The sequence below is a fragment of the Serinus canaria genome, chromosome 3 (assembly GCF_022539315.1).
Source record: "Serinus canaria isolate serCan28SL12 chromosome 3, serCan2020, whole genome shotgun sequence".
Lineage (NCBI taxonomy): Eukaryota > Metazoa > Chordata > Aves > Passeriformes > Fringillidae > Serinus > Serinus canaria.
In genome coordinates, this window is record NC_066316.1 from 99,057,549 (window position 1) to 99,070,702 (window position 13,154).

The window sequence follows — 13,154 nt, forward strand, 5'->3', positions numbered from 1 at the left end:
AATTGATTTTTTAAGATATTGTATAATTTTGTGCACATAAAAATCACTGTTTAATCAGAGTTATTGAAATAATTGAAAGAGTAACAAATTATTTTACTCAAACTTTGCATTTCGTATCTTCACAACTAGACATAAATTAATATAATGCAAGGAATAAATTATGTATTTAGAGTGAAAAAAAGAAAGAATATAAGAAAAAATGTGCAGGTATGTTTTTAAAAATGCATATTGAAGTATCACATACAAATTGTCTCTGTAATAGGTAAATCCTATGAAAGGCAGCTGGTTTCCCACAAAGGCTTTGGGGATTGGAAAGGTCTCCACGTCTCCCTTGTCGTCCTCAATGTCATCAAAATTACTGCTATCTATATCACTGCTAAGCTCAGGAACAACAGGAGCAGCAGCTATAAAAAGGGGAAAAAAGATGCATTTCACTCCAAGACTCAGTCACTTGCTATATACAGGTATCTCTCTAGTGTTAAAAGACTGTATTATAAGTTGTCCTTAAATAACTTGGAGTTAAATATGTATTAACCAGACAGCAGATCTGGAAATATTATTATGAACAATTTTTTCTAGAGCAATCTATTTTTGTATTCATTGCCTAATGCATAGACCATCTAGTATGCAAGACATATCTGCTCAGGTAATCACACTTGAGAATATAACTTTAAATACAATAATAATTTTTAAACTTCTTAGTAAATATATAACTTTAGAAGTTATGACAAGCTTATGAGAACTGACATACTTTGCTTTTTAACCTAAAGCTATCAGGTTCTCAATATCTTACATGAAAAGCAGTAAAACTGACAAGACCACTGACAAACTACTGTCTTAACTACCAGAAGATTAAAACAAAAATGAAAGAAAACAAAACAAAAAACAAACAAACAAAAAAAAACCTCAAAAGAAAAAAAAATGAGAGAAACAGAACCTAACATGCATTTCTTTTAGTTAAAATTCTGAATCTTCCAATTCCATTGTTTAAAATTGAAACCTCTACATTTAAAACATGATAAAGGTGAGATAATTCCAGTAGGAAAAATGCAATTTATTCAATCTTCCTCATATAAGGCTTTATAATACAAGTGATAAATATGAATGTTTGAGCAAGATTCTTGATAGACAGAAATTACTTTGTTTATACAACCAGAAGTTTTTTTTAATTTTTAGTCTTGTAAATACTGAATAAAATAGAACTTTTAACCTATTTACTTACTCTCTCGAATGTTGTCCCAGTTCCACTGATCACTTCTGAAGAAAGGGTGATGCTTTATTTCTTCAACCCCATTTCTCCCAAGTCGCACATCCCTAAACAGCAATTAATCCAGAGTCACAGCAGAACAAATAGCTGCTTTTCTTGTTTGGTTTTTTTTTTAATTCTCACTTGTTCATAAGCAGCAATGAAACTTTCAGTAAAGATTGTCTGTGTTAACCACACTAATGGTCAAACAAAAACAAAATTTAAAAACCACCAACCACTAATCTGTAGTTTCTTACATAAAATTTACTGATTCTTAGCATGCAGTCTTCCCGTGACTGCTAAAATGTCCAGAATCTGGAGTCTGCCACGTGGGTAGTAAAGCAAGAAAGTGAGCACTGAGGCAAAAACTAAGAAAAAACTAAAAACACAAACAAAATCTCAACACCCTTGGGGGAAATAAAACTGCAGAACTTTCGTGTCTGCCAAACCACATGACAGACCGTAAGACGCAAGTGAAGGAAGGTCTGATTTGCTGCACAGAACAGTTATTCAAAGCTGGACTAAAATAAATATTTTAAGAATTCCATCCTCTGCCCCACAACTAACCCTGACACGTCTCTTGCTGATATTTGCCGTGAAGTAAATCTTAAGTGCAACAAGAAACTTTTAGTTTGAACAGAGGAGTCTCTCTTGAAACTATGTACAAGAACAGGACATAAAAACAATGCATGGAAAAGAAGCCATAAATCACAGGGTCAATGTTTAGTCCTCCTTTAAGTGCTTCAGCAGCGATCACGCAGCATCTGTTTCAAATAAATTGCTCAAGCCCTGAGTTAAATATAAACAGGAAGAGGGACACACGTAGTAGAAGTCCACCTTACTACATTTACACTATTAAATTCTAATCATATTTTCTCTCTACCCTTCAGTTACTAAGGGTGAAAAATGCTGTTAAATAAAGCACATCCTTCCTGACCAACTACAGGCTTGCTCAGCAGAGCAAACAATCTCTCTTCGAATGCAAAACCCATTATAAGGTGCTTTGTTTTCCTAATTCTTCCTTCTATAGCTGCCGGATGCCCTGCTCCGGCCAAGTTCAGGTAATCACAGGAAAGCATAAGAAGGCATCGTCGATCCAGCTGTGGACCTACACTGTTGTTCTTTTAAATCAGTGAAATTGAAGATTATCTCTGCTTTCTGAAAGTAAACAAAATGTAAGTGTTCAGGTCAAGAACGAGCTTACACAGCTTAATTCAAATAATTGGCTTAGTTCCATCAAGGGAAACTTCTAGGATTTTTTTTTTTTTTTGGTAGCCAAAACAATAACCTTGCAGGTTTGTTATTAACCTTGTTAATTGTTACCAATTAATGGAACAAGCAAAAGAAAAAAAAAATCAGTAAATACATGCTTATTTTCAGAAAAGTATTTACTTCCACTTTTTTTAAGTAACACCCACATAGACATTGAGCCAAACAATTTTGTCCCTGCCTTGGAGCTTACAAATTACTTTCAACCTTTCAAGTTTGTTACTGCAATTGGAAGGATTTGTTCAGCACCAACTATGTTGTTAACAAGAGCTGTCAGAATTGCTCATAGAAATAAAATACAATACCTGGAAAAAACACCTCAAAAGAAAAACTAGAGAACAGGAGGTTTGGCAGTAGAGATTTGAACAGAGATCAGGAGAAGTATAAGAAGGAATTAATTTTTACAATGTACCATCCAAAATAAAAAACAGTGCCAGAACAGTATGTGCACTTACCTATCAGTTAAAAAGGCACAGATAAGGTTCTTTGCATGCTTAGAGATTTCCACATCATCAGGGAAATGCAATGAGTTCTTATGATCCATAATTTTACTATATGTTCCTACTAGTGAGTCTGCATAAAAAGGAGTATCACCTGAAAATAAAATAGTAAACTGGCTGTGATTTTACATCATGTTTAAGTTATCTGAGTTGAATAAGACAGAAGAGATAATGAAAAGTCTACAAGCAGTTTACCTAGCAGAGCCTTTTATTAAGAAAAAGAAAAAAAATTGGACATGCAGTGGACAAATAATGTATACTGCTAAAAATATTCCTTCCCTAGAAAGTCTGTGTTAGAAACGACACCATTTTCCATCCTGTCTATCCCTACCAAAATTTTGCCTGGTGAATTACATCTTTTGTTCTGCCTTAAAGCTCTTGGAATATATTTTCTAATTTACATAATGGCCAACACCCATATGAATCAATCTTTAAACATTCCAAGGGTAAAATGGACCAAAACTCATTAAAGACTTGCTCATGCACATTTGTTGGAAGGAATCCACCAAAGCTCTCTGAAGACCATTTCAGAGGCACACAGGTCTATCCTCCCTAAGGCATGTCAGCTCTGAGCATGAGCCTTCCCAGCGTGTTACCACACTGTTAAACCCGTATTAATAAATCTTGCTGACTGACAAATTACATCAGCTTGAATGCCCATATTAACATGGCAGGTGGCTTTAAAAATAATAGACTTTTCTCTCTCACCCAGAGGTTTCCAGCCTAGGCTGTAGTTAAAGATATTTGCAAAGGAACTAGACTTAAGAATGGTAAAATAGGGGCAAGTGAAAAGAATAGGCTGTGATAGAGGCAACTGACTGTCAAATAAACTGGCAACATTCTTAACATACAAATGGTTAGGGTCTGTAATCAAGAAACTGCAACTTTCACAGGAATCCTTTCTCCCAGCTAATTCGTAGGTTTAATAGAGAAGGTGAACAATCAGTCATGTGAGCTAGGCTCTTTCCTCAGTTCTGGTGTGCTGCATGCAGGCAGGAATCACCCAGCATCACAGGCTGCAGCCTTCCAACAAGGAACTGAGCATCTCAAAAGCCATAAAAAGAAAAAATGTACAAACAAACCATTGGACAACAACCACTCTGCTTTTGAAAGAACAATCCTAACTTCTGTCTCTTTCTGTCATTTTATAGAAAAATAAGAAAGTAGTACACACCAGCTTGAACTTAACTTCTGGACATTTAGTAAATTTATTAGGTTGCCATACCAGTGCATTGCAGATGGGAATCACTGATATTTGCTGCTGCCTCCCTCTTTCCCAACATTCCTCTTCTATCTTGGAAATAGCTTTGATTTTGGCAACACCTCAAAACTATCTTAAGACACTGAACTAAAGTTAGGATTCATCCTGTGATCAACATTTTATGGTTTAGTTAAGCACACAGTAAGATTTTCATTTTCATAATAAAATTACCGTTTTCATTAGTTCTGCGGCCTTATCAAAACCAGAATAACAAAACGGTTTCTGTGCTTTCTGTGAAGTGCAAAGTTTTAGAAGACCATAGCCAGAATCTGATACATAAGCACAGAAAAAAATAGATACTTTCTACCAGTATGTGGGGAATGGAGAAATTCAGTAATATTTTCCTCCTAGATACAAGGCGGGATAAAAAGAAGCTCTGAAATGCTGAGAAAACATTCTGGACAGCTATGCCCAATATTTTAAGAACTGAATAATTGTATTTACTTCTAAAATTGTTCATGAGAGACTATTAAATATAAACCACACATTCTTAAAGTCAACATGCTGTAATTCTGAAAGAATTGGAAATAGTAATAGCATCATATGTTAAAGTGTATTTCCTGTCTCAGCATACCAGAAACATCAAAGCTGCAATATTCCCAGAAAATGCTGATTTTTAATAATTGTATGCTCAATTCATCCTTCCATAATCAGCATTTTGCTACCAGACTATCATAGTGATCTTTGCTATATTTTAAGATGCAGATGACTCATCTCCTGAACAGATTATATTCTATATTCGTTGCCATAGCAGTCCAGTGTATTTTACTAGAACATCTTGACTCAAGCACAAAAGAAAGAATTGTGTCATACTTCCACACTTTGACCTAATACAAGACACTGATGTGCTATGGAAAAGGAGAAAAGAAACGAACAGGCCTGCCCTTGCCATTCCTCTCATCTCCTGTGTCTCTGCAAACTCAATCCTGCCTGCGGTGGCACAAATGTGGTGAGGTAGCTGACCCCAGTTAAAACTATTTTAAGAATTAGTTTTAAGCTGAACCGAGTCAGGGAACTCATCACTGAGCAAGCATGCAAACAGCTGTCACAGCACCAGAGTGACAGAGAGCAAAGAGAACAGCAATGAGCCACAGCATCAGCCAGAAGCTGTCAGTGAGGTACGAGCAGCCTCCATGCACCAAAATGCAGCTCAAGGCACAGGGAAGACTCAATTATAGTCTCATTAGCAGAAGAAATCATTACTTACCAACTAACATCTCAAAAAGGAAAACCCCTACAGACCACCAGTCACATTCCCGTCCATAGTAGCCATCACCCCCCTGAGATTTCAGGACTTCAGGTGAGATGTAGTCGGGAGTCCCCACGGCTGTGTCGCAGCGCACCATTCCTGTCTGGGCAACAGCAACAACACAAACAGCTTAGCTCAAGGGCCTTCTGAGCACCTCTCCAAGCAATTCCTCTGTCAGCAGGACAGAAAACTATCAAAAATATAGCCTAAAATACTTGGTTTGAGGAGTGTGTTTTAAAGACTAATTATAATTCAGGAAGCAATATGGATTGAAACGACATTTCTTGGTAATGTGCTTACCCCTGCCTACTCCGTAGTGATTTCTCTTGATTTCATCTTCTCAAAATTCACCAATGTAATTATTTTTACCATTGGTTTTAATATGAAGGTACACAGTGTATCAGACGGCTCCTTTTCTCATTGAATTCAGGGACAAATTTTAGAATAAGTTTGACAAGTTATGAATTCTAGGCCCTACAAAGCAGCTACATAGCAATTTTGTCTAATTCAGCCAATAAACCAAATTATAGGTAAATATTTATATGTGCTTTGCTTTTGTTTTTATATAGAAAGAAGATTAAAAGGAGAAGCTATTTTTAAAGAATAGCAAAACTTTATTTTTTTATTAACTTATTACCACAATTGTATCCATGAAATAATTCCTCATACTCTGCTTCACACTGAGAAACCAAAAATGTAGGGACTGAGTGATGCAGAAGCATCAATAAGCTCTGCCATCATTCCGAATCAGTTATAAGTCATTTTTCCTTTAATGGAATTCACTGAATTCACTCCTGAGACCAGATGGATGAATGAAATTAAAACCTCGATGAAGTTAGAAGTACCAAAAATACACTCATCTTTTATCCTGTTTCCTAATCCAAAGTTTTATCTATTTTACAAAGGTTTTTTTGTGCATTTTGCCATCAGCATGAATGGCAATATATATTAATTTTGAATATTAACACAAAATATTAGTAGCAACAACTAAGTTCAAAATATATATTTAAATAAAATAAGAGAACCATTCAAATTTGGAATTGTACTGATATACAAAATTTAGACACCACATTACAATATTCTTTCTCATACACAATATGAACTGTGAAAAGCTTTTATTTCTATACTAAAACAGAGTCCAGAAAGTCATTAACCAGTAGGCAAAAACTAAAGGGATGACTACATACTGTAAAGACATATAGAATACTTCAAATATCCTCCTGGCAAATGCCTATCTTCTATGACTCCATGCTAAAACTGAAACCTAAAGAAATTTTAAATTCTCACTTCCAGATTGAAGAGCAGATAAACTTTTGCATTCTATATTGGATGAGATAGCACATAGCTTATTCATACTGGGATAAGAAAATTAAATTAGCTCTTTCCAGAAGATCTACTGCATTCATTGGACAAAAATTCAGGCAAACACATTTTAACACTGCAAAATAAACTAAAGCTCAAAGACTACAGGAATCTAAAGCTGAGAGGATTTGAAAATGGATCTAACAGATGGCAAGGAACCATTATTTGAATATCCTGCTTGTCACAGCACTTTGTGCACTAACCTGCATGACTTCTCTGAAGCTTAAGTCTCTCTTTGCTTTGAGCACAGGAGGAATTGCTCTAGGGTTATGTGGTTCTACTCATCCAGCAGGACTGTGGCAACTTAATGAGGCTCCAACACTGGTGTGTGTCTATCTCTTCCTTATCCAAACACAAAATTACAACAGGGGAAAGTCTGAATTTTTGCTCAGTCAAGTCTGGTTGAAACCACCTGAATCCCTCCCTGGGTAAGGAGATTCTTTAAAAACAAAGTCACCAAAACAGTCCTGAAAGAGTTCTCTGAAGTCTGCAGCTTCAGTCAAAGCCTTTCCACTTTGACACCAAAGCACTTAATAACACCCTATTTCTCATCCCTCTATAATACACCAAAGCAAGAATACTTTTTAATATGTTACACATGTTGATATTTTCTGAGGTCTTAAACAAACAAAGTAAAGGCTGTGCCAAAACCCAGCCAGACCTACACCAGTCTGATGGCTGCTACACAGCAAAAAAGGAAGCATTTTCAAAAATGTTAGAGATGCTAAAAAACTCCATGTAGTAACACTTTAGGTTTTCAGGCAAGATGGCAAAGAATTGAACAGTAGAACAAAAAAATACTTCTACAGTAAGAGAAGCCTTTGCATGTTAACAGCAGGCTCAATGGGCCATAGCTCTCTGAAGCACATGAAGATGGTTCTTATTCCCCATAAAACTCTCTACCTTCTGTCTCAGGAACTAACCTAGAAAAGCATTTATAGATCACAGAACAGCCTGGCTTGGAAGGGACCTGAAAGATCCACTGACTCAAGCAGTCATGGGAAAAGGATCTGATAAAAGATTATCTAGCACCCTGTGGGACTGCATTTCAAAATGGGGGTTCTACCAAGATCCTCAGGAGCTTGGCCCATTATCACCTGAATATGAAATTCTCAGATTTCTGTTCTGCTCATTTACACACTTCTTCTTTCAAAGAACTTAGGTGTCGTTCTGTATGTATTTTTAAGTACTGGATACCTTTAATATCACAATCAGACTGTGATCTCTGGCATCAAAGTTGAGTAAACAGGGACATGCTCTCTGTCCAATACAGAGCACCTTGGCAGTCCCTGCATTCTGAAGAGACTTACATGATGCTGTTTTCTCTGGGCAATGTGTTACTCCTGTGTTTCTAACACCAAGCCTCTATGCCTGAGTAGCATACTTACTATAACAGTTGTCATTCAAAGCTTCCTGTCAGGAGTCTCAGGCCAGTGTTTTACCTGAAACTTTTGTCATCACCTCAAAAGATGATGGTGGACCTTGGAACTCATCTCCTGCAGATATGTCAGAAATGTACAGTGCACAATTTTAAAAAATAGGCTGTCCAGGAAACACAGCAATGTTCTTGCAGCTCCTGACAACTTGGGAGGTGAGGGTGTTGTGTTTCCCAGCATCATTCCACATTATTATATTGCTGAAGACGAAGCAATTCAGGTTTTATCTTCAAGAGGATCTCCATCCAACCTGAAGGACTTGCTGTCTTGAACCAAGGCTGACAATCAGGCTTTCACTCCCTCAGGAAGTTCCTTCCAGTAAACAAGAGCTGGAGGGTGTTTGTGTGGAAACATGAGGACCACACACATCAGGTGTTAACAGCAGACATGTTAATGCACCGAGGCAGGAAGGATCCAGCCGAGTCCTCTTCACTGGACAAGCTTCAGTGAGAAAGAAGCTGAGTTCCAAAAATAGGAAAACACTGTTTCTTTCAGCTGAACTGCCCGGGCTGAGGCAATAATCCCAAGTGGCAAACATCCCTTCTTTTGGTCACATCTTTTTCAACAGATATCCTCTGAATCTGTGCTCAGCTGAAAGCTCAGTTAGCAGAGGACAGCGCTGTGCATGGAAACACTGGGAGCTCCTGGCCCTGCGATACCTACCAAAGGCTGCTGCTGTTTCAGTTCTTACACAACACCTGAGGATTAGAAAGACTGGTGAACCCTGCCCTGGTCTACCTAATATACCTAAACACCAGAAAAGGGAACCACAAATCCTACTAAATTTTTGAGTTTAATGCCATTCTTTATTCAACAACAAAAATACTCACTTTGATGCAGATTTTAAATCAGACCACTAATTTTAAAAAGCCAAGACAAACAATGAAAAACAACACCACAAACCCCCAATTATCACAACTGAGTTACAAAAACAGAACAGTCCCTTTTATGCTGGGAAAGATCACTAAAACACTTAGCAACTATTTTCACTATTTTCAAATGATAAGGAGAAACTCTGCTGCAAGTGTCTGGTCTGGCCTGGCCTGGCTGACTTAAGCAAACACTGAACACAATTCCACAGCAAAGATCAGAAAAATCCCCCAACAAATTGCAGCAAAATTTTCCTGGGTTTTCAACAGCATAAGGAAGATGCTAATGCTCACAACTGCTAAAAGAGATCCAAATCCAAAAAATAAATAAGTATTGGGTAAGCATATATTTCTTACAAATCAGTCTGCCAACACCAATATTATATTTACACAGCTGGGATGTGTTCATGTTTTGTAAGAAGTAGCATGAGATTTGGAGACAATCCAGAACCTCTCAATTTCTAAAAGCTTCCGCAGAAAGCTTCTCAAACTTCTAAAGCTTCCTGTACAAAAAATTTTTGCCATTCCACTGACTGTGAGAAACACAAAGAACTTAAAATGCAATCCATTAAAAAATTAACTTCTCTAGGAGATCACTGGTCCATTGATGATGCCTGGTCTAAAGTGGAGCTCACTGTACCTTTATGAGGAACACAGATGCATTTGTCACATTTACAGTACCATAATAAAAGGTATGGGTCCATCATTTCTGGGGCCCCTAAAATAGCATAGAGGATAACCTTTTTTTGGTAGATTTATATTGTGAGCTTTTTTGTTGTCATGTCCAACAAACAACAAATTCTTTTAAGACATTACAATCTGAATTAAGAGACCAAGTACTACTTTTGATTTTTTCAATTTAAATAAATGCTGTCCTCTAAAATACAGGAAAGTAAATTAAAAAGTGGGGGTACATATTATCTCTGCCTTTAGACTAACAACTACAACATCACCAAAACTGAACAGACTGAACTTCAATAAACACCTGCAGTTAGACAATAATGAAATTAATATATTTTCATGTGAAAAAAACCCACCCTGAACAGACACAGTACTTCTGGATACTGCTGAAGAGACATTAACTTAATGATGCAAATGCAAATTCAGTAGATAGCAGAAATTATATGAAGCACTGCCTAAACAATACAGAAAAAATCCCAAAACATAAAAGCAAGTAAGCTTAAATGGATCACCCTTGCCAACACTACTACAGAAAACTATCAAAGACCAGGAAAATCATAACACACATTCATATACAGTTTTTTTATATATGTTATAATCTTATAGTTATTCATAGGAAGAATAGTTATATTTTCTCATAGGAAGAGTATATTCTGTAAATTACATCACAACACTGTCTGTCAGGCAAGAGTGTAAACTACAAAAGGTCATTTTACTTTCAAGTTTTTTAATAACATAAAGTACTCTAAAAAGTACCTTAAAAATATTCTTATACAAACTCATTAGAAAACTGTGTTTGGCTGGACAATTAAATCATTTTAATTGACATCGTGGCATCCTGACAAATAACTAACAGATTTTGATCAATATATGACACATCACTGCTGCTGTACTGTGACCTCATTTGAATGACCACTAGAGGATGCTATGAGAACAATTAGATACATTCCATGTGTGTTTTTCCTGTATCTTGCCTATAAAATAATTTCATTTACAAAAAAATGTCAGCTTATGAACTGTTCCAAGATTATTAATGTTGAAACTAAGAGTTATCTTAGAGCTTTTCAAACATTTGGTAAAAAAAATAAAGTACCTTAGAAATTCATAAAGGCACATGCTTTCAAAAATAGCAAAGAATAAGTTTACATCCTTCTTCCGTGTGAGAGAACAGTTTATAACAGAAAAGGTTACACTATTTAAAGTACTCTTGTATTTAAAAATAGGAAACAAGAATCAGCTTTCCAACCAAGTAGATTATTAGATGAATATTCCTTTGGGTATTATACTTCATATGAAAATAACCTCAGATGTAGATATAAGTTAGAACTACAGTTTAATAGATGGTAAATTATTCAGTTGCATACTTACTTCATCCATTTTCATGCAAGTGCCAAAATCTGCCAGCTTCAGATGCCCATACTTATCTAAAAGCATATTGTCAGGCTTCACATCTCTGTGTATCAAGCCCATGGAGTGAATTGCATCAAGAGCAAGAACAACTTCAGCTGTGTAGAACTTGGCCCATTTCTCAGGCACATCGTAATTGCTCATAAGGTTTACAAGGTCTCCACCTGGCATGTATTCCATTACCATGTACAAATACTTGTCATCTTGAAAGGCACAAAATAGCTGCAACATTAGAAAAAAGGAAAGAAAAAAATGCAATTACTTTTCAGACAGCTAGGGAAAGGAATAAAGGCCTTTATCTTGAAGTTTCATTGAACCTGAGAATACATTTTCAAGATTACTTTCAATATGCATAAAATATACATTTTTCTATTAATTATTAGAGTACCTTGAAATTTACTGAACTTCAGAAGCCCCTAATTAGAATTTTTGAGAAAGTAAAAAATATTTCCTGATTATTTTAATACTACAGGCATCTATCTATCTATCTATCTATCTATCTATCTATCTATCTATCTATCTATCTATCTATCTATCTATCTATCTATCTCTCCCCCTCCCTCCATGTTTCCTAGCATTAAGAAGTACCACTGAGTCAAAATGCAAAGTATCAAATCTGCAACAGTGAGCATCATGTTCTGATTTGAAAATAGCACAACAGTGAGCAGCAACTTAAGATTGCTTCCAAATTTTCTATATTATAAATTCCTTATCTCTGTACATATTTGCAAAGTCACTGCTGACTTTGTCCTAAATCAACACATATTGAAATAAGCAATAAAACCAAAATGTTCCTGAAGAAAACTAACATAATACAAAGAAACTGTCCTTAAAAATAAAATACTAGTCTGGTGTAAGTGGCAGTCAGAATGTTTCCTACTGGCATGATAGTGAAAGTAAATTCAGTCGCTTTAAAATGTACTTCAGACCTAGAGTGCTGAAGTTTTAGAGATTCCACTTGGTTATCACCAGGTCTGAAAATAGCCCAGTCCAGCAAAAAGCATTACTATCAAATGTTCAGTGACTGTTGTGAAAAAGTCTCTCAAAGTCTTACCTCATTTCTCAGGGAATACTGCCTTACCTTAAAAACTAAAATCATCCACATCTCTAAATTACACACTAAATTAAAAGGCAGTTAAAAAATAGGATGTGAGGAAAGGATGAAGTCAGAATCAGGGAAACTGTGGAGGATGAGGAACCATGAAAGACAGGTATGTTATTATGGAGATTTGACCTTTGGATTAAAATTACTTGTATAAGTGGTGACAGAAGACCTAGATTAGAAATATATATTTTAATATATATATGCTGCACTGTATTTGTTTGCACAAATGGATAATATATCCAATATATAGTACAATAATGGATTGGGTTATTAAATCCAAATGAAGATAAAAATAATCTTTATTTTGTCACATGTAGAGATATTAATATAATAATAAATAACAGCACTATGTCTTTATACAGCACTTTTGTTATTGACCTCAAGGGATTTATTAAAAAAATTAAAACTATCTAGGACTCTTGTTTATTTTTCACATTAAAAACTAGACAGAGAGAAGCAGCGTCATCTGTACCAGTTTCTAGATCAGAACAGGACCTACATTTCTTCAAACCAGCTCAATGTCCTACCCCACTGGACCACATCACCTAAATATATCACACTAACACACTTAATCATAGAAGGCACAATTGCAACTACACTTTTGTTCATTTGCTATTTACAAATGCAGATACACATTTATATCCTGCTTGTGACTGTTTCCTCTGAAAATCCACGTCATGCATTTCTCATTACTTTCAACTGCATGTGAGAAATAGTTCCTGACAATTACTGTTACTAGAACAAAGAACTAAACAAAAAATCATCTATT

At 35.8% G+C, this 13,154-nt stretch overlaps 1 protein-coding gene across 3 annotated transcripts in view; it reads right to left on the reverse strand.

Annotated features, from left to right (window-relative positions):
* ROCK2 (Rho associated coiled-coil containing protein kinase 2) overlaps positions 1 to 13,154 on the reverse strand; it is a 104,337-nt gene that overhangs the window by 32,985 nt on the left and 58,198 nt on the right. For 2 of the 3 annotated variants that reach the window (XM_018920833.3, XM_030236262.2), the window contains exons 5-9: positions 11,242 to 11,502; positions 5,484 to 5,628; positions 2,971 to 3,109; positions 1,223 to 1,314; positions 245 to 404 (exon numbers count right to left, since the gene is read on the reverse strand). In XM_018920833.3, coding sequence (XP_018776378.2) covers positions 245 to 404; positions 1,223 to 1,314; positions 2,971 to 3,109; positions 5,484 to 5,628; positions 11,242 to 11,502 — 797 coding nt within the window. Of the gene's footprint in view, positions 1 to 244; positions 405 to 1,222; positions 1,315 to 2,970; positions 3,110 to 5,483; positions 5,629 to 7,090; positions 7,864 to 11,241; positions 11,503 to 13,154 lie in introns of those variants that run through there. The other variant, XM_050972529.1, reaches the window with a different exon arrangement.